Raw genomic sequence first — 20,258 nt, 5'->3', positions numbered from 1 at the left:
CCAGTTCAAGACTTGGGTTCATATCTAGGCTTTTTCCAAGCAATTTGGTTAGAATTCAATAAACCAAGATTGGTTGGTTTGGGCATCATGACTGATCTTCATTTCTTTCTAACCTAAATTAGAAGTAGAATTAAGGGAGACCACAAGTGTTCCTGAGGCTTGGGGAAGTTGAGCGGAAGCAATATTTAATAGTGATTCTGCCTAAACATCTGAACTGGCCCAATATGTTTTATGACAGCTGCACCTAACTTCATTGGTGAGAGCAATTTCATGTGTGTTAGGAAACAAGAGAAGTAAACCACTAGAAACAACAGATCAGATTTGATAATGTACAAATATTTTTTTAATAATATGTGCATATGAAATATACTTCAAATAACCACAGGATAATATCTGTTGAACTTAAATCTAAAATATATAGATATGGACTGGACAGGTCAAAAGTCGATTCAGGGGTCAGTAAACCCATACAAAGGACCAATTTGGAAGCGAAGCTTCATCAATCCTGTAAGAGATTCTTGAACTGGCAGCTTCTCTATACTGGCTTAACTACTTCTCAGAGAGTTAAAAATACATTTCTGTGTTAAAACCCAAGAGTCCTAATGAAAAGCTTCCTCAAGTGACAATCTGCATATATTCACATGAAAAAGTTTTGGCTACTGAGAACTTAAAGAGCCACATTACTTAGATTCTTCAAGGAGGAAATACTCCAGATGGTTGCTGCTGCTTCTCCTGTTTCTTGGTTTCTTCAGGATAACATATTTTATCTTTGTGCCTACTTAAATTAGGGAGCATTCCTTTTGCTATATCACTGCAGTGGTTCACAAACACGAGTCCCCATAAATTGTTGGACTCCAGCTCCCATCATCCCCAGTCACAATGGCCAAAGGATGGGAGCTATAGTGCAGAACATCTGGGGACCATGTTTGAGAACCCTTGTATTTCTTGGTTAGGGCAAATACCTAACTTTTTTTTTTTTTAATTCTTCGTCTGTATTTAACACTTTTCAGAATAAGCTAAAAGGGCTGGCTTCAAAAGGTTCTGCAAGCTTAATTACAGAAGACATGCTAAGAGGTCAAGATTCTGAGGCCGGACAGTCTGTTGAAGAAACATCAAGTGGAGTGGAACAAGCAGCAAGAGAAAATGATCTTCCTCAGCAGGCAGATGACCTGTCCGCAAGTCTAGAAGAATTGAATATCCCTTCATCCTCTGAGTCTTTGTCTTTTCATCCACATGGGGACTATAATTTGGTGAATTCTCTGCTCAGTCTCACCAAAAGTCCGGTGAGTCACTCTGTCAGATTTATTTATTTGATTTCAGATTTATTTATTTGTTAGATTTATAAACCACCTAATAAAACCTCTAGGCGGTTACATACAATTCAAAAAAATCTAAGAACAACCAACAATTAAAACAAATAAAGCAATTAAAACTGTTACAATAATTAAAAACAGTATATAGAAATTTAACTAAAAGCTTGAAGAAACAGGTGTGTCCTAAGGGCTTTCTTAAAGACAGCCACAGATGGGAAAACGCTTATTTTGACAAGGAGCAGGTTCCAAAGTCCTGGGGCTTATAGAGAAGGCCCAGTTCTGAATCAGCCCTGCAACCAGACCTCCCCTGATTATCTCAGTAGGCAGCAGGGTTCATGATGAAGGATGCACTTTCTTAGCTAGGCCTGCTAAGGGCTTTATAGGTAATAACCAGCACTTGTATTCCACCTGGAAACATATGAGGCAAATTTTAATATTTAGGATTTTGAGAGTGAGTGTGTATGTATAGCTAGAGATATTTAGAGCTACACGCTTTAATTCATTGATCAGAAATTATTGAATAAAATTTCATATGGGCATTTAAGGCCTCTAAACAAACTGGCTGACATCACAGAGCAGCCTTCTGGTAGCACATCAGGAAGGACCAGGGAGAGCTTCCCCATTTTTCTGCTGGCCACACAGCCTTGGGCATGCAGCAGTGGAAAGCAAATTTTGACTATTTGCTCTGGCTCTGGAAGTGCCCTGGATCACTTGTCCCTGAAGGTTGTACAGCCCTCAAGGACATATTTTTGGGTGATGCTGAATTTTTCTATTCCAGCACTCATATCATGAATGTTACTATGTGTAGTATTTAATTTTGGGAAAGGCTTCAGCCTGGTGGAAAATGCGGCACCTTTTTCTTGTTCTACAGTAAAGTATTCCAGTCAGGTAGGATGCCAATATAAACCTTCTATTACTAATTGCAAATGTTCAGAAACCTACACATTTCCTCAACATTGTGAGCCAAGCTTTTAGAAAAGCTGAAGTTTGAAAACAAGGTACATTTGTTTGGTTGCTGAACTGTTGTCATTTCTATTATGAAGACTGCAGGTTTATTTTTAACTGGAGCCTACAGGCAGCTCAGAATTTTTTCAGGGTCATATTGTTGGTTTATTGATCTGCTTTAAATAGTATATACTAAAATAAATGTAAAGCAAACTTGTACAAGTTGCCTGTGGTTTTGAGTTGATCTTGTCAAATAAGGTGCTTTTTAGTCAGCTTGCATTCATTGATCTTATGGTATTCCAGTCATTTTAGTGGAAGGCAAATTGTAAGTGAGAAAATAATATTTGTACTGTTAATGAACATCTATTGCTTGAGGGAAATGCACAATGGCAAAAAAAATATGAGGGTCTTCTGGCCAATATTCTTCAGGGTCATGAATCTGGTTCCAACCAAATAGCCATTTGCAGCCCAATTACCTTTTAATGGGGATGGTGATAATACCTAGCATTTATATAGCACTTCAGAACCTTCAAAGTGCTTCTCATGCACATGTTGTGGTAATTGCTCTCCATAATCATTACAGCAGTCTTGCAAGGTACAGTTCTCCATATTGCAGATGCGGATCTGAGGCTGAGTAAATTGTACAGGAGGACCTTGATATTCGCAGGGGTTCCGTTCCGAGGTTGTACTGTGGATAAGGAAATTGCGAATATCAAGGCATTGAGTCAATGGGGAATTGGGGGTTAGGTTCCAGGTTGCCAGGAAAATGAGAAAAAAATGCCAATTTGGGGGCAAATTTGGTGGGGTGGGGACATGGGGGAAGCCCCTGGAATGCCCCCAAATCTACAAAAAAATCATCAAAAACAAAAAATAAAAAAATAAATAAATGTTTTTAAAATGGGAGCCATTTTGTGGCTCCGAGAAACAAAGGATATGTGAGGTTGATGTGCTTTTTTGTTTGTTTTTCTTCCACGTATGCCAAGGTTGGGTGTCTTTTACTGAGGATACACAAATCTGCAGATAATGAATCCATGGATAACAAGGTCCTCCTGTATTTGCTTAAAGCCCCCTAATGAGTTTATAGCTGAATTGACTTTTAATTCAGGGGCTTTGCATTTCACTGCTCACATTATCTACTCTCCAACACCAGATCCATGAGATTAGAGATGTCAAAGGCTTAACTCATTGGGGCTTCCTTCTGTGCAGAACATGCATAGAATCAAGCTGAAAAGCTCCCACAGCATCATTGCAAGCTGTTTCATTCTCTTAGGATTCGGACATAGAGAGTTTCCTATGGGAAGGATGAGCCTTGGAGAGTTGCAGACTCCCTGTCCTTTCTGTGCCTTTTTAAGACAAAAACAAAAACTTTCACTAAGAACAAACCTCAATTCCACATTGGGTTTAAGCTAAGGGAACTACATTTTGTAAACCAACTAGAGTTAAAATAATCAAGTGTTAGAGCATGCAAGAATAAGCCTATATCAAAGCAGGATCAAGTTATGGTTTCATCCTGCTTTGATGTCCTGGTTATTCTAACACATCCCCAAGTTCGTGTGTGATGAAGAGCTGCCATTAGTTGTTAAAGCAGTGATGTGGGGTGGAAAAGTTTCCCATACTTGATTTTTCTGTGGGGAGGAAATCCATTTCTAGGATGGTCTAAAAACTTTTGAGATACAGTGAAGGGACATTAATATGAAACCTAGAAAACAGCCCTATACCAAACCGGACATTGGTCCATCTAGCTCGGCATTATTTACACTGGCTGGAAACGACTCCCCAGAGTTTCAAGCAGGACCTGGGACCTTGTGTATGTAAAACAGATGCTCTGACTCTGTGAGCTATGTCCTCATCCCCATGGTGGAGGATTTTTTAAACTATAAACTAACATGACAAATCAGATCACAATCTACTTGGGGCATCAGGAATATTTGTATATCATTTAAAAAAAATTTTTTTTTTAAAGAAACAATGCAGATTTTATGCAAATGAGGAAATCTGCATGGGAAATTTTTCCAATTCAATTCATACTTTTCCGGAAAACCCACATCTCTGCCCTAAAGTAAAAGCAAAAGTTGTCATTCTCCTCAACATGCACAGAGGAGAAGTGGGGAAGGGAAATGTTCAAGGACCATGTTTTCTGTTACGTCTGAACCTGTCTGGTGTGCTATAAGTGGTTTGTGATAAACTAGTACATTCAGCAGAAATAGCTTTTCGAGGCTTTGCACTTGAAAGATGAAGAAAAGTGATGCCTCTGCCTCTTCTCTTGTGTGATAGGATGGCCGAATAGCTGTGAAAGCTTGTGAAGGCCTCATGCTTCTAGTAAGTCTGCCTGAGCCCGCCGCCGCCAAATGTTTAACACAGAGTACATGCTTATGTGAACTGCTGACAGACAGACTGGCATCCCTCTACAAAGCTCTTCCTCATTCGATGGATCCCTTAGATATTGAAACTGTGGAGGGCATTAACTGGGGGTAAGAAAGTTTTCCTTAAGTATGAATTACATTTTATGCCTTGTGTATGTGAGACATTTTAATTCATGTCTATCCCACCCTACCCATTATGTATGAACTATTTCTGAAGTAAAAATATCAAAGCATGAATACAATGTCGGCAACAGCTAAGCGTTTAAATTGGAAATGTTACTTATTGTGATGTAAACAAGCTGCAAATGTACATCTTTGGTTTTGGTTTTTGTCTCCCTGCACTTCAGCTTGGATTCCTACAGCCACAAAGAAGATGCGTCTGCCTTTCCAGGGAAAAGAGCCCTGATTTCATTTTTATCCTGGTTTGATTACTGTGATCAACTCATTAAGGAAGCTCAGAAGGTTTGATTGAGATACTTGCTTTATCCATTATCTGTCTATAATACAGACCAAGTTTGGATGAGTACATTTTTAAAATCAGTAATGCAACTTCTCTATGCCCTCTTCATTTCAGACAACTGCTGTTGCCATGGCAAGCTCAGTGCGGGAAAGTTTTTTTGTTGGTGTCATGGAACCCCAGCTGATGCAAACGTGAGTAGTCTGTTTCCGTTGCAAATTGATACTAGTTTTTCCTCCTCCCCTTCTCACAATTGTTGTTATTTTTAATAAAAAGGAGGAACCCATGTCATTTGCTAAAAATCCTTATGTTCAGTTCAGAGATTGGCATTCTCACATCAACTGCCTTGTTGCATCGTATTGTTCGTCAAGTCACTTCCGAGGCTTTAGTGCGTGAGATGGTTTGCTTCATCCTTGGAGAGCAGAGGCAGCCTGAAAATGTGACTGACATCAACAGACACCCTTTGCGACATCGCTTAATTGAGCACTGCGATCACATTTCAGATGAGGTAAGAAGCAATAACACAGTATGTACACAGTGATGTTTGCCAAAATGCCATTGTCAGTGCCATCAGTAAACAGCTATATTCTGATCATTAATAAGTGAGCGAATGGGCCTTTTCTCACAATCCATGAGAAGGGCTCGAAGGGGCGAGGGGAATAGCAATAGCAATAGCACTTACATTTATATACCGCTTTATAGCCGGAGCTCTCTAAGCGGTTTACAATGATTTAGCATATTGCCCCCAACATTCTGGGTACTCATTTTACCGACCTCGGAAGGATGGAAGGCTGAGTCAACCTGAGTCAACCTGAGTCTCGAAAAGCTTACCTCCCCTACAGACTATCCTCTTCTTGTTGCTGGGTGGCCGGATTGGCCGCCCAGACGATTGCTGGCTTCTATCGATAGCTCAGAGGATCAGGGTGCTAGGATGTGTCGTACCACCCCCCAGAACCCCCCCCCCACCCACCAGAACTTCCATAATGCACTGTGCAAGTGCACAGTGCCTTATGGGGATCCTCCCCTCCCCGAAACCAGCCAGGAGCCCTGCAGTCTGCCAGCTCCAGCCAGGGCTGGCAGACAATCAGTAAAATGGGGTTAGGGTTAGGGTTCACTAACCCTAGGGCTCACTCTCCTAACCCCATTTAAGAGGGTGGCTCTGGAGGTGGGCTTGCCGCCGAGGCGCCACCGTTCCCGACAGTACACATGTGCAGGCAAAACTGGGCTGAGCTTCCTTAGCCCATTTTTGCCTGCGCATGTGAATAGTTTCAATGAGTGTTTAGATGTTTGGCATTGTCTAAAAATTGTGTTTAAGTAGTTCGCCCTCATTTATTTTATAGCCGTTTTAAAACTGGTTTGCAGCATGTTGAATGCTACATAAGGATGATAGTACAGTTTTCACTGGTTCTGCTGCTAAGTTCTTCCACTTGTAGTGGACTGGAGGATCCATTTTAAAGCAGAGTAATACACTGGGGTACAGATACCTGAGAGTCTGGGGCTCAGTGTCTACCCATGTGTACCCCCATTTTTCATGGGGGATATTTGTGCTGGTGGGGAATGGGAGAATCAGTGTTGCTACTATCTGAGTCCTGGTGACAATGCATGGACTCAAGTTCAGCCACAACTGAAGGCCTGGGCATGGAAAATAGCACAGAATACCACCAGGCCATGTGCTACTCCCATCTCTGATCCTCAGTTGACTGCTGGGGTGACTTAGTGGCCCTGCCCCACTCGCCCTTGCTGAGACTGCTAGTTCAGAAAGAAGGAAGGCTTTGCAAATGCTTCCAGGAGTGTTTCTCTAGGTTTGGGCAAATACAAATATTTGTAAGTGCCTTACTGACCAAGAGATTGATGGGGATCAAGAGCACAAGATCTCAGCTTCTGCCTGTAGAGAGATAAAACCTGTAAATAAATATCATAATAGCTTCTTTTCTGGGATATCTCTCCTTGTCCCTGGCCTCCAAAATAAAGAGTTTAAACATAAGTTGCCTACGAAGTCAGATGGACTCCCAAACCCAGGCTCCTCATAGCAGCTTGCTGTCTCTTGTCTTAATGCAGGCATTGTGAGGATGAATGGATAATGTGCTATAGTAAGGGTAGATTATGACTACTTTGAAACACTTAACACCTGTTTCTCATTATAATCTTACCTTTTCTATACCACTTTATCCATTCATTCTCACAACTGCAGAATGGAGCCAGGAGCCAGCAAGTTGCTAGAATGAGTCACTGGTTCATCTGAGGTTCTTTTGACTTTGTAAATGACCTTTCTGTGGCTGTTTGGAGGTCAGGGCATTAAACTTTATGCTGTGCAGTGAAGTCTGCATGAGTATACTGTAGGATTTGAGAGTATTGTGTGAAGCAAGTTATATTTTAAGCTAATCGGATTAATCATGGATGCACAAAAAAATTGACCAATTCAAATAGAATTTGAATCAATTGTACTTGAAACTGCTTGCACAGAATGGGATTCATTAGAACCTATTCAAATTTGCCTGAACTCAAATAGACTTCACTCAAATTTGATGTGAATTTGTTACAAATTTGCCCAAATTGGCATCTGTGCAAGCAGTTTTGAGTTGAATCGATTCGAATTCAGATAGATTTGGTCAATTTTTTTGCACATCCCTACAATCATGCTTATTTTCCTTACATGAAACCTATGTTACAGATTAGACTTTGCCCCAGACCTAGACTAACTGACAAACTGAACTGTCCTTTATAAGTATTGATTACAGGGAGTCAGTGTGAAGTCTAGGGTACACAGCATATGGACACAAAGCTAGGGGTTGAATCTCCCTATCAATTTTCAGTAGTTAACATTGCTGAAATGTGTGTGGAAAAGACACTTCATAAACATTAGAGAAATAGAGCACTTTTCAATGCTTCAGCATCTCTTAATGACTTTTTTTTTTAATATTGCAGATCAGCATAATGACTCTCAGAATGTTTGAGCACCTTTTGCAAAAGCCAGACGAGCACATTCTTTATAACTTGGTTCTTAGAAATTTAGAGGAGAGGAACTATACAGAATATAAACTACCCTGCCAAGAAGATAAAGATGTGGTGGAGAACGGCCAGATAGCAGGAGCTGTGTATGTTCTTTTCTGTCTGTCTTCCTGTCTTTCCCTGTGTCACTGAAGAGTTCTGCAGTATCCGGAATACCGTTTTAGGATCCTGATTTAATGTTGAATCAGAATATGCAGTTAATGTTTTAGACTAACATATACATTTCAGTATTTAAGGGTTGTCAGTAATAGAAAAGATTATTTTTCTAGATAAAAAATCTAAATGGATTTAAAAAAAAAAATGAAACCCTTTAATTTTACATTGTTCATAGTGTGTCTTTGCAAATCAAACATTTTGTTGTCTAGTTTGGGTTTATTTTCATTTTAAAATAGCAAGTGCATGTGGGCATGATCCAAGTTGTCATGGTGGTAAAGAGTATTTAGCCCTTTACCTCTGCCTCATTTGCCTTCCAGCATTCTGCCCCCAAACTACTATAGGCCCTTAAATGGTGGCATTTGCTGCAATGGCACCTTTTGGGAAGGCCTAGAGCATGGTAGGGAAGGATTTTCAGCAGGTAAAGAGTTAAATACACGCCCTCTGTGATCCAGACTGGGCTTGTGCACGGCTATTTCAAAGTAAACATAAACCCCAAACTAGATGATGTGTTTAATGTCACATCTATTTTGGCCTTCAGCGACATTTGAAAACACTCCAACTACTTGTTGATGAACTCATGGAGCTTGCTGTGACAAGCCTTTAGAGATTTCTTATTTTGCACATCTATTATATGTTTTGAAAAATTTGTTTGTGTGAAATAGTCACTCTTCCTGATTGACCACATTTTCCATACACAATCCTGCCACTGAAGTTAGCTGAATGCACTACTTTTTACACCAGAATATGCTCAGGGGAAATGTAAATAATTTTTGTAGTTCTTAACAGACATTCTGAACTAATGTCATATTTTAGCTGTTACTGTTTTCAACAGCTTTTTAACACTCAATAATCAGATCAATAATTCCAAAATGACATCATGCCTACAAAAAGCAGATCTTTCTCAGATTCAAATTTGTAATTATTCAAATTTACCATATATTGTCACTATACATTAAAATGTATCATGTTTGAAGTTGAAATCCTACAACTTTCAAACTGTTCTTTTAGTTCTCTTTTGCAAGCACATTAATAAAAACTTCTATTACATGTATTTAATATCTTGAGCTTTCCTAGAAGTGTAATCTGTGACCCATTTGAAGACTCATGCGGTGGCGGTGCATGCGGCAAAAAAGAGTTTTTGGTCTGCGTGCATTGAGGCTGTAGGTTCGCACTCAGCAGAGCTATCCCGGGTTGTGAGGAGTTTGATTTCTGCTCCTTCTCCCTCAAATCAGTCCCTGGGGTTGTTCTGCTGTGATGCCTTTAATGGTTTTTTTACGAACAAGATCTCCTGTATATGGGCTGACCTGGACTCCACTATTTTTGCAGGGTCTATGGAGGAGGTGTCCAGCAATCCCTCTTGCAGTATTAGATTGGATCAGTTTCAATCTGTGACTCCTGAGGATGTGGACAAGCTGCTTGGGGCAGTGCGGCCTACCACCTGTTCTCTGGATCCTTGCCCAACTTGGCTGCTTCTCTCTAGCAGGGAGATTGTTGGAGATGGCGTAGTTATTATCATAAATGCATCGCTGAGGGAGGGTAGAGTGCCCCCTTGTTTGAAGGAGGCATTGGTTAGACCATTCTTAAAGAAGCCTTCTCTGGATCCCTTAGCGATGGATAGTTACAGGCCAATCTCCAATCTCCGTTGGTTGGGCAAGGTGATTGAGAGGGTGTTGGCCGACCAGCTCCAGGCAGTTTGGGAGGAAACCGATTATCTAGACCCATTTCATACTGGCTTTAGAGCTGGCTATGGGGTTGAGGCGGCCTTGGTCGGCCTGATGGATGACCTTTATCAGGGAATCGACAGAGGGAGTGTGACTCTGCTGGTCCTCTTGGATCTCTCGGCAGCGTTCGATACAATCGACCATGGTATCCTTCTGGATTGCCTGGGGGGAGTTGGGGATAGGGGGCACTGCTTTGCAGTGGTTCCACTCCTATCTCTCAGGTAGATTCCAGATAGTGGAGCTTGGTGACAGTTGCTCTTCAAAATGGGAGCTGTTATATGGAGTCCCCCAGGGCTCCATTCTGTCACCAATGCTTTTTAATATCTACATGAATCCGCTGGGTAAGGTTATCAGGAGATTTGGTGCTGGGTGTTATCAGTATGCTGATGACACCCAAATCTACTTCTCCTTTTCATCTTCAGGAAATGGCACTCATTCTCTAAACACCTGCCTAAAGGCAGTAATGGGCTGGATGAGGGGAGAACAAATTGAAGCTGAATCCAGAAGGAGGAGGTGCGCAGCTTGGGAGTACTCCTAGATCCAGGCCTCACCCTGGTATCTCAGGTGGAGGCCATGGCCAGGAGTGCTTGATTCGACAGCTGCGCCCATTCATTGAAGAGGATGACCTCAAAACAGTGGTGCATCAGCTGGTAACCTCCCGGCTCGACTACTGCAATGCGCTGTACGTGGGGCTGCCTTTGTATGTAGTCCGGAAACTTCAGTTCGTTCAGAATGCAGCAGCCAGACTGGTCTCTGGGGCAACCTGGAGAGACCACATTATGCCTGTTTTGAAACAGTTACACTGGCTGCCGATATGTTTCCGGGCAAAATACAAAGTGCTGATTATTACCTTTAAAGCCCTGAATGGCTTAGGTCTGAGTTATCTAAGAGAGCGCCTTCTTCTGCATGATACCCACCGCACATTAAGGTCATCTGAGGAGTTCCGTCTCCAGTTGTCACCGGTTCGTCTGGTGGTGACGCAGAGGCGGGCCTTCTCTGTAGCTGCTCCTGGGTTGTGGAATGCACTCCCGTTAGAAATTTGTAATTTGAGATCATTGCTGTTCTTCTGGAGAGCCCTTAAAACCTATCTGTTTGGCCTGGCCTTCCAGGGTTTTAAATGATTGACTAATTGTTTTAAATTGTTGCCCTGATTTCCAGTGTTTTTAGCTGTTTAATTGGTTTTATTGCATTTTGTGTAATAGTTTGATTTTAATTGTTTTGTTTTTACCATGCTGTAAACTGCCCTGCGCCATTTTGGAAGGGCGGTATACAAATCTAATATAAATAAATAAATAAAATCTGTGCAAAATGACTTTGCCCAGTCAATGATGGGCCTTACCTACTAGTTGTCCCATATTTTAGAAGTTCATAAGCCCTTTCATGCTGTGAGAATATATCTTTTCTCCTTTATCCATCAATCCATACATTAAAGTAACCTTACTTAACACTGGTTCATGTTAATGTTCTCAAGTACAGGGTAGTGCAGTCAGGTCATCTTCGGTACATATAAGGTTGTTGAAAGCAGACAAGTAGGAGAAGATCCAAACAATTGTGAAATTAATTCCACTGCCCAAAGAAACTTTGGGCTTCTGTTTCTCAAGTAGTAGTCCCTATGCCATATGACAAGTTGTTTTTGAGGCACATTTCAAAAGCAGTTTGTGATTTGACATTGCATGGTTAGGAAGGTGGGGCATTAATGGGGGGGAAAGGCAAAAAACAAAACCCACTGCAGGCCTTTCAGCCTGCCTGAAGTAGATCTTCTGGATCTTTGCATGAGCAAGTGAATAGAGTTCTGTGCTTTTGTTGTTGTTTGTTAATTAACTCTTTTCTGTCCTTGTTTTCCCTACCAATTCACAGAGACTTAGAAGAAGATCCTTTATTTACTGATCTTTCTCCTGATACCATGCTGTCAAACCAGGAGTGGCTTAGTGCTTCTCCACCTGCCAGTCCAGAACATCCGAAAAATGATGGGAAGACTGAAGTTCATAAAATTGTAAATAGGTAAGTTAAAATTAATAATGAAAAAGACTAATCTTTTGAAAGAAATACAGTATAATAAAATTTCTCCTATTGTCACATCCTCTCAAATTCTGCTTCATTCTGGTAGTGCTCTTTCCATATTATCAAAGCAGGTTTGTAAGATGATTGGGTAGCCCACACACTACTTTTTTGTAATTATAAAATATAATAAATACACAGTCACACACACAAATCTCTACTGAAAGTGACATAACTATAATACAGATTCCAAGAATGTATAACTCTTAACTGCTTATCTGCCCGAGAGAGTCATCCCAGTTTCTCCTGTGAACATTATCCGACAATTTATCCATCTTGGCAAGCTCTAAACATTTAATTTGCAGCTGCTTGGTTTCAAGCACTATGACCCTTTTCAAATGTCTCACAAGTGTAATTTTTGCAGCAACCAGTGAATTTGGTATTTGAGAATTTACAGAAGTTTGTATCCAGCTGTCTAAATTATTCAGTAGTATGGTTTATAATTCCATAATGCTAAAAATGCCTATAGTCTGTGCAGTGATCCTAACAGCCTCTGTTCAGTGCACTTGAACTACAATATTACTCAATCAAAGATGGACAAAATCCACATAGTTCAATGTGCGCTTCCAGCAGTTAAGCCTGTTAGTATGATAAATTCTCTTCATCTTCGCAGGCATCATATACCAGAAGTGTGTAATCTTTTACTGAACCTCGAGTAGGATATAGTTAGCTGATGATTGTTTGACATAGTTATCAATGCTAGATTATAACTGAAGAGAGAGGTATATCCCAAACCATTTTATAGCAATCCTTCCTATTCTCAGTTTCTCATTTCAGCTTTAAAAAATTGTACTGTATTTTGTGCAATTTTAACTGTTTTTACTCTGTTTTATATTGTGTTTTAAATTTTGTACATCAGGCGGTATAAAAATATGATAGATAGAAAGAGCCCTTGTTTAATGTCCCATCAGTTATCCAGCCTTCTCAACATGTTTAGTCCCACTTTTTGATCGGTGCTCTGTCAGTCTAGCATTTCAGTTTGCACTGGTTCATTTATGAGATTTCTCCATTAGAGACTAAAGCTCTAAAGTAGAGCAGCTCTAATCTCAGCAGGAAGTGCATTGTACAGCTCTGGGGTAACTTCAGAGAAGGCTCATTTTTTAGTCATCACCAGACGATCCGGTGGCATCCCCAGATGAACCTCCCATGAAAATCTTAAAAGGCGGCAGGGTGCATAACGAAGAAGGTGTTCTCTTAAATACCCTGGACCCAAGGGCTTTATAAGTAATAACCAGCACTTTGTATTTTGCCTGGAAACCTGTTGGTAGCCAGTGTAGTTCTCTTAAAATGAGAGTGATGTGGTTTCTTTGGGACATGTTGGAGACCAATCTCGTAGCAGTATTCTGCACCAATTGCAGTTTCCGGATTGTGTGCAAAGGCAGCCCCATATAGAGTACATTGAAGTAGTCAAGCCTAGAAGTTACCAGCAGGTGCACCACTGTCTTAAGGTCACTCATTTCCAGGAAAGGCTGCAGTTGGTAAACCTGCTGAAGCTGATAGAAAGCACATCTGGCCACTGCCTCTACCTGAGTGTCCGAGAGAAGGTTGGGTCCAGAAGTACTCCCAAACTGCGAACCTGTTCCTTCTGGGGGAGTGTAACCCCATCCAGAACCAGCATATCTATACCATTTCCTGAACTGTGACTTCCTACAATGAGCACCTCCATTCTTGTTTGGATTCAGTCTCTGTTTGTTAACCCTCATCCAGCCCATTACTGCCTCGAGCAGGCATTTAGGAAAGTTAAGCCATTGCCTGATGAAGCTGACATGGAGAAATAGATTTGGGTGTAGTCAGTGTACTGCTAACAGCCTGCACCAAATCCCCTGATGATCTCTCCAAGTGGTTTCATGTACAGGTGAAACTCGGAAAATTAGAATATCGTGCAAAAGTCCATTAATTTCAGTAATGCAAATTAAAAGGTGAAACTGATATATGAGACAGACGCATTACATGCAAAGCGAGATAAGTCAAGCCTTAATTTGTTATAATTGTGATGATCATGGCGTACAGCTCATGAAAACCCCAAATCCACAATCTCAGAAAATTAGAATACTACATGGAACCAAGAAGACAAGGATTGTAGAATAGAACAATATCGGACCTCTGAAAAGTATACAGTGTACTGTGCTTGATTGGCCAGCAAACTCGCCTGACCTGACCCCATAGAGAATCTATGGGGCATTGCCAAGAGAAGGATGAGAGACATGAGACCAAACAATGCAGAATTGCTGAAGGCCGCTAATGAAGCATCCAGGTCTTCCATAATACCTCATCAGTGCCACAGGCTGATAGCATCCATGCCATGCCGCATTGAGGCAGTAATTGCTGCAAAAGGGGCCCAAACCAAGTACTGAATACATATGCATGCTTATACTTTTCAGAGGTCCGATATTGTTCTATTCTTCAGTCCTTGTCTTCTTGGTTCCATGTAATATTCTAATTTTCTGAGATTGTGGATTTGGGGTTTTCATGAGCTGTACGCCATGATCATCACAATTATAACAAATTAAGGCTTGACTTATCTCGCTTTGCATGTAATGCGTCTGTCTCATATATCAGTTTCACCTTTTAATTTGCATTACTGAAATTAATGGACTTTTGCACGATATTCTAATTTTCCGAGTTTCACCTGTAGATGTTAAAAAGCATTGGAAACAAGATGGAGCCCTGAGGGACACCATACAAAAGCTCTCACTTCATAGAGCAGCAGTCTTCAAGTAACACCTTCTGAAATCTGCAAAGCAGTACCCCTTACTCCCAGTCTCCCCAGGTGATCCAGAATGATACCATGGTTGATAGTATCAAAAGCCACGGAGAGGTCCAAAAGGACCCACAGAGTCACGTTCCCTCTGTCAATTCCTCTTTGGAGATTATCCATCAGGCCGACCAAGGCAGTCTCCACCCTATAACCTGCCCAAAAACCCATTTGAAATGGGTCTAGATAATCTGTTTCATCAAGACTGCCTGTTGTTGAGAGGCCACTCAATCACCTTGGCCAACCACGGCAGATTGGAGACAGGCCTATAATTGCCTAACTCTGAGGAATCGAGTGTAGGCTTCTTTAAAAGCAGTCTGATAATTGTCTCCTTTTGCATCCTACCTTCTCTCAGCAAAGCATTTATGATCTCAACTAGGCCCTTTCCAACGCTCTCCCTGCTTGATAATATAAGCCATGTCAGACAAGAGCAGGTGGTAGAAGCAGTTCCAATCAGCTTGTTCACGTCCTCAGGAATCACAAACTGAACCTGATGACACAAGAGGAGTTACTGGATACCCCTGCTAAAGACTCTGCATGAACAATGGAATCCAGCTTGGCTTCAATTCGAGAGATTTTGTCTACAAACTCATTAAAGGTTTCCCAGCGGCTAACTGATGGCTCCAAAGATGGAGCGGAAGGGCCCTATATAAGCTCCCTCTAATTTTTTTCATCAGTGAGTGGAATAAGTTTTGTTTTGGGTAGCAGTATCAAGGCAATGTGCGCACATGTGCATTATTATGTACCACTTTTTAAAAGCAATTGTATTTGCTATTGGTGGTTAAAAATAGCCTATAAAATAATAATAATAATAAACTTGTATAAGTTTTTTTAAAATTTAAATTTGAGTTCATCCTTGCTTTCTTATTCTTATCCTGTAAAATCTTGACTGCCTGAGTGTTAGTTGTCCCTATAATTTTATTTTGTCCCTAGTTTTATTTTGTCTCTACTTGTCCCTATAATTTTATGCCCCTGCTAACTTGGCAAAGAGGCACCTTTTAACGTGGTGATTCTCTTTATTTAGCCGGGGGAGAGTAACTGGCCCTATCCACCCCCTGCACAGTACTTCCAGTGACTGTTGCTGGTGTCTATCTTATGTTTCTTTTAGATTGTGAGCCCTTTGGGGACAGGGATCTATCTTTATTATTTATTTATTTTCTGTGTAAACCACCCTGAGCCATTTTTGGAAGGGTGATATAGAAATCAAATTAATAATAATAATAATAATAAGCCACTGCATGGTCAATATTTGCACAATATAAGTGGAAAATCAAACATCACCAAGACATGGCAGTGGCTTAAGAATGGCAACTTGAAGAAAGATACTGAGGGTTTAATACTGGCTGCACAAGAACAGGCACTAAGAACAAACACAATAAAAGCAAAAGTTGAAAAATCCACAACAAACAGCAAGTGCCGCCTTTGTAAAGAAGCAGATGAAACCGTGGACCACCTAATCAGCATTGTAAAAAGATTTCACAGACTGACTACAAACAAAGGCATGACAAGGTAGCAGGGATGATACACTGGAACATCTGCAAAAAATACAAGCTACCTGTAGCCAAAAATTGGTGGGACCATAACATTGAAAAAGTTGTAGAAAACCAAGATGCAAAAATATTATGGGACTTCCGACTACAAACAGACAAACATCTGCCACACAATACACCAGATATAACTGTAGTCAAGAAGAAAGAAAAACAAGTCAAAATAATCGACATAGCAATACCAGGGGATAGCAGAATAGAAGAAAAAGAAATAGAAAAAATCACCAAATACAAAGATCTACAAATTGAAATTGAAAGGCTGTGGCAGAAAAAGACCAAGATCATCCCAGTGGTAATTGGCGCCCTAGGTGCAATTCCAAAACAACTTGAAGAGCACCTCAGCACCATAGGAGCCACAGAAATCACCATCAGCCAATTACAAAAATCAACTTTACTGGGAACAGCCTATATTCTGCGGCGATATCTATAACAGCAACAACATTGACAATAAAATTCTGGCATCCCAGGTCCTTGGGAAGGACTCGATGTCTGGATAAAACAAACCAGTCAATAACACCTGTCTGACTGTGATGATGATGATAATAATAATAATAAATAATAATAATAATAAATAATAAATACATCACTGAAAGCCAAGAAGAAATGTTACAGGAAGTGAGTAAGACAGGACTGTTGAAAATAAAGGAATCAAAGGATGAATATAAAAAACAGCAGATGAGGAATCGACGAGAAAAATGGCATAACAAACCATTGCACAGTCAATTCTTTAATGACATACAATCAAAAGTCAACAATAGCACTACATGGCAGTGGTTAAAGAAGGGACACTGAAGAAAGAAACTGAAGGTCTCATTTTTGCAGCCCAGGAACAATCACTACGAACAAATGTTATAAAAGCAAAGATTGATAAGACCCAGAAAGACAGAAAGTGTCAGGTATGTAAGGAAGCGGATGAGACGGTTGACCACCTTGTATGTTGGTTGTAAGAAAATCACGCAGACTGATTATAAGGAAAGACACAATAAAGTTGCTGCGATGATCCACTGGAACCTCTGTAAGAATTACAAATTGCCAGCAAGCAAGAATTGGTGGAATCATCCAATTGAGAAGGTCACAGAAAATGAGGCAAAAATCCTTTGGGATTTTCGAATACAAGCTGATAGGCATTTCGCACATAATATGCTGGATTTGACAGTCATTGAGAAGAATCGGGTTCTGATAACTGATATTGCAATCCCAGGGGATAGACAAGTTGGCGAAAAACAACTGGAGAAAACAATTAAATACAAGGACCTTCACACTGAAATTGAGAGGCTCTGGAAAAAGAAAACAGTAGTGGTGCCAATAGTTGTTGGTGTCCTTGGTGCAGTAGCAAAAGAACTTGAACACCATCTTGACACCTTGGGTACTGATAAAATTACAACACATCAGCTACAGAAGGCCACGCTACTCGGGACAGCACGAATACTACGACGCTATCTTTAATTTTTCTTTAGTTATCCTAGACCCTTAGGAAGGGCCTGATAATTAAAGCACCAAATCCAGTCAATAACATCTGGTAGACTGTGTGTAAATAGCAAAATAATAATATAGTCACACAATAGACTTCCCATTTCCTTCCAAATATCCTGGAGATTGGAGCTAACACATGCCTTAGATTAGCCAAGCTAACTGCTTGCCAAAGGACCTTAATTGTAGATGGATTAATTTGTTCCTTTTCGTTGCATCTTTTTTTGCTGATTCGAACCTTCAAGGCAGGAAATAACATCAGAAATTTAAAGATAGATAAACATAGGAAGTTGCCATATACAGAGTCAGACCATTGGTCTATCTAGCTCAGTTTTGTCACACAGACTGGTAGTAGCTTCTCCAAGGTTGTAACAGGCAGGAGTTTCTCTCAGTACTATCTGAATATGCCAGGAAAGGGAACTTAGAACTAATTAAACTTAATTTTTATAATGTTACAACAAAATACACCAGAACAGTGTGTGCTATTCAAAGTTGAATGCCTGATTATTATGGCACTTGTGTTTAGGGGTTCATGTTAAAGGCAACTGAACTTCTGTTCCAATTTACTGTGAGAATTTCTCTGAACCAGTTTTCAGGTTTGGTTCAACTTCCTGTTTTAATCTTGATATCAAAATTGCCCTGAATATCTGCCTCCCTGGATCCTTTTCTATATTGTATAAATAGATAAATTGCCTGTTGTAATCTTATGTGTTCTCCCCAGGAGTGCTAACACACACACACACACACACACCCCAACATTCTGCCACTTATATTGTCAGAATCTTTACCCGTTACTTCCTTGCGGCAGCCACACCATGGTGCTCTGGGCTACCAGGAGCCGCCTCCACCTCCATCCTCCGCTGGCTCTGTCTGCAGATCTTGATAGCAGTCTCGCAAGAGGGGACTTTGGACTCTCCCACGAAACTTTGGATGAGATCCTCAGCCAGAACTAACGGAGAAGGAGACCTGGCCAGGGCGAACTTTGGATGAGATCCTCAGCCAGAACTGAAGGAGAAGGAGACCTGGCCAGGGAGAGGTGGCGGTGGCCTGCCCAGGAGAAGGGCAAACCAGGACCCTGGCAGGCAGTGGGCATCAGTGTTGGGAGCAGCAGCATAGCAAGACTACGTGCCTGCCAGCAAAAGCTGCGAAGGGGACTGACCTTTTGTTTGTGCATACGCGCACACCCTAGAGGGAACAGTTCTCACCACCCTTGACAATTCCGCTGGAAGCAAACCTGCGGATGCAATATGTGCAGCAAAGAATTGATCCTTTGCTGTACATATTGCCAGAGCATTGGTCTTCAATTTTGCAGTGTGCTGTAATCTGTTGGATTCGAGTAAAATCCTTCTCCATTTGCATCCTAGTCTACCTAGCGGCTTCAGATCCCATAGTTCTTCTGTGTACCATGGACCATTTAGAAGCGGGTCGGAGAGGGCACATAGGAGCGATTGAGTCTTATCCTAGTGAGCTCACTTTTCCAATTTTCCACCAGGGGGTCAACATGATCACCAGCAAAGCCAACATTAAAACCTTCCAAGGTTTCTTGGAATCCTATTGGATCCAATAGCCTCATCTTAATAGGCCCCTCACTCTGCAGAGGTGACTAGTGGCTGCAAATTAAACCATCATCAGGTGGTGGTCCATCCATGACAATAGAGAAATTATACAAGTCCCCACCCACGGAACACCTTTTGCTCCTTGATAAGTGCAAAAAACTATATTGAGCATGTGACGAGCAACATGTATTGGACCTGAGACCACTTGAGAAAGAACCATAGTTTAGGGATGTGCAAAAAATTTCGGGCACAGAACGATCTGTGCCCGAAATGAACAATTTCGGGTGATTCGGGGCCGAACCGAATCACCCCCGATGTCCCCTGAATTTTTTCGGGCACGAGCCGAATCACCCGAATTTCGGGCACAAAAAATTCGGGTGATTCGGTTCATGGTTGATTTTTGGCGATTTTTTAAAGTTTTAGTGACTTTGGGGCAGTTCGGGGGCATAGGATGGGATTTGGGCAAAAGGAGTGGGGTGGGGTGGTAGTGCCTAATGGGTTCAGGCTACCACCCCAATTTCAGGGGGATTGGGCAAAGGGCTGATTTTTGGTAAATTTCTGAAAATTTCATGTCTTTGGGGCAGATTGGGGCATATTGGGGCAGAAAGTGGGGGCTGGGGCAGAATAGTGGGGTGGGGTGGTAGTGCCTAAAGGGTGCAGGCTACCACCCCAATTTCAGGGGGTTTGGACAAAGGGCTGATTTTTTGAGAATTTTTGAAGTTTTGGTGACTTTGGGGCAGTTTGGGGGCAGAAAGTGGATCTGCCCCAAAAGAGTGGGGTGGGGTGGTAGAGCCTAATGGGTGGAGGCTACCACACCAATTTCAGGGGGATTGGGCAGAGGGCTGATTTTTTGAGAATTTTTGAAGTTTGGGTGTCTTGGGGGCAGATTGGGGGCAGAAAGTGGATCT

The 20,258-nt window shown here is 41.3% G+C and overlaps 1 protein-coding gene across 5 annotated transcripts in view; it reads left to right on the top strand.

The window, feature by feature from the left end:
• Positions 1–20,258, top strand: part of FHIP2A (FHF complex subunit HOOK interacting protein 2A) — a 69,961-nt gene that overhangs the window by 27,706 nt on the left and 21,997 nt on the right. For all 5 annotated transcript variants that reach the window (XR_008319027.1, XM_053306926.1, XM_053306927.1 and 2 more), the window contains 7 exons: positions 1,011–1,283; positions 4,533–4,729; positions 4,969–5,083; positions 5,196–5,272; positions 5,394–5,586; positions 8,004–8,173; positions 11,822–11,965. Coding sequence is in view for 4 of the 5 variants with exons in the window: in XM_053306926.1 (XP_053162901.1) it covers positions 1,011–1,283; positions 4,533–4,729; positions 4,969–5,083; positions 5,196–5,272; positions 5,394–5,586; positions 8,004–8,173; positions 11,822–11,965 (1,169 nt within the window). In the remaining variant the exon portion in view is untranslated. The remainder of the gene's footprint in view (positions 1–1,010; positions 1,284–4,532; positions 4,730–4,968; positions 5,084–5,195; positions 5,273–5,393; positions 5,587–8,003; positions 8,174–11,821; positions 11,966–20,258) is intronic.

This window comes from Hemicordylus capensis, chromosome 3 (genome assembly GCF_027244095.1).
Source record: "Hemicordylus capensis ecotype Gifberg chromosome 3, rHemCap1.1.pri, whole genome shotgun sequence".
Taxonomy (NCBI): Eukaryota; Metazoa; Chordata; class Lepidosauria; order Squamata; family Cordylidae; genus Hemicordylus; species Hemicordylus capensis.
This window is presented reverse-complemented; position numbering and strand designations above follow the sequence as displayed.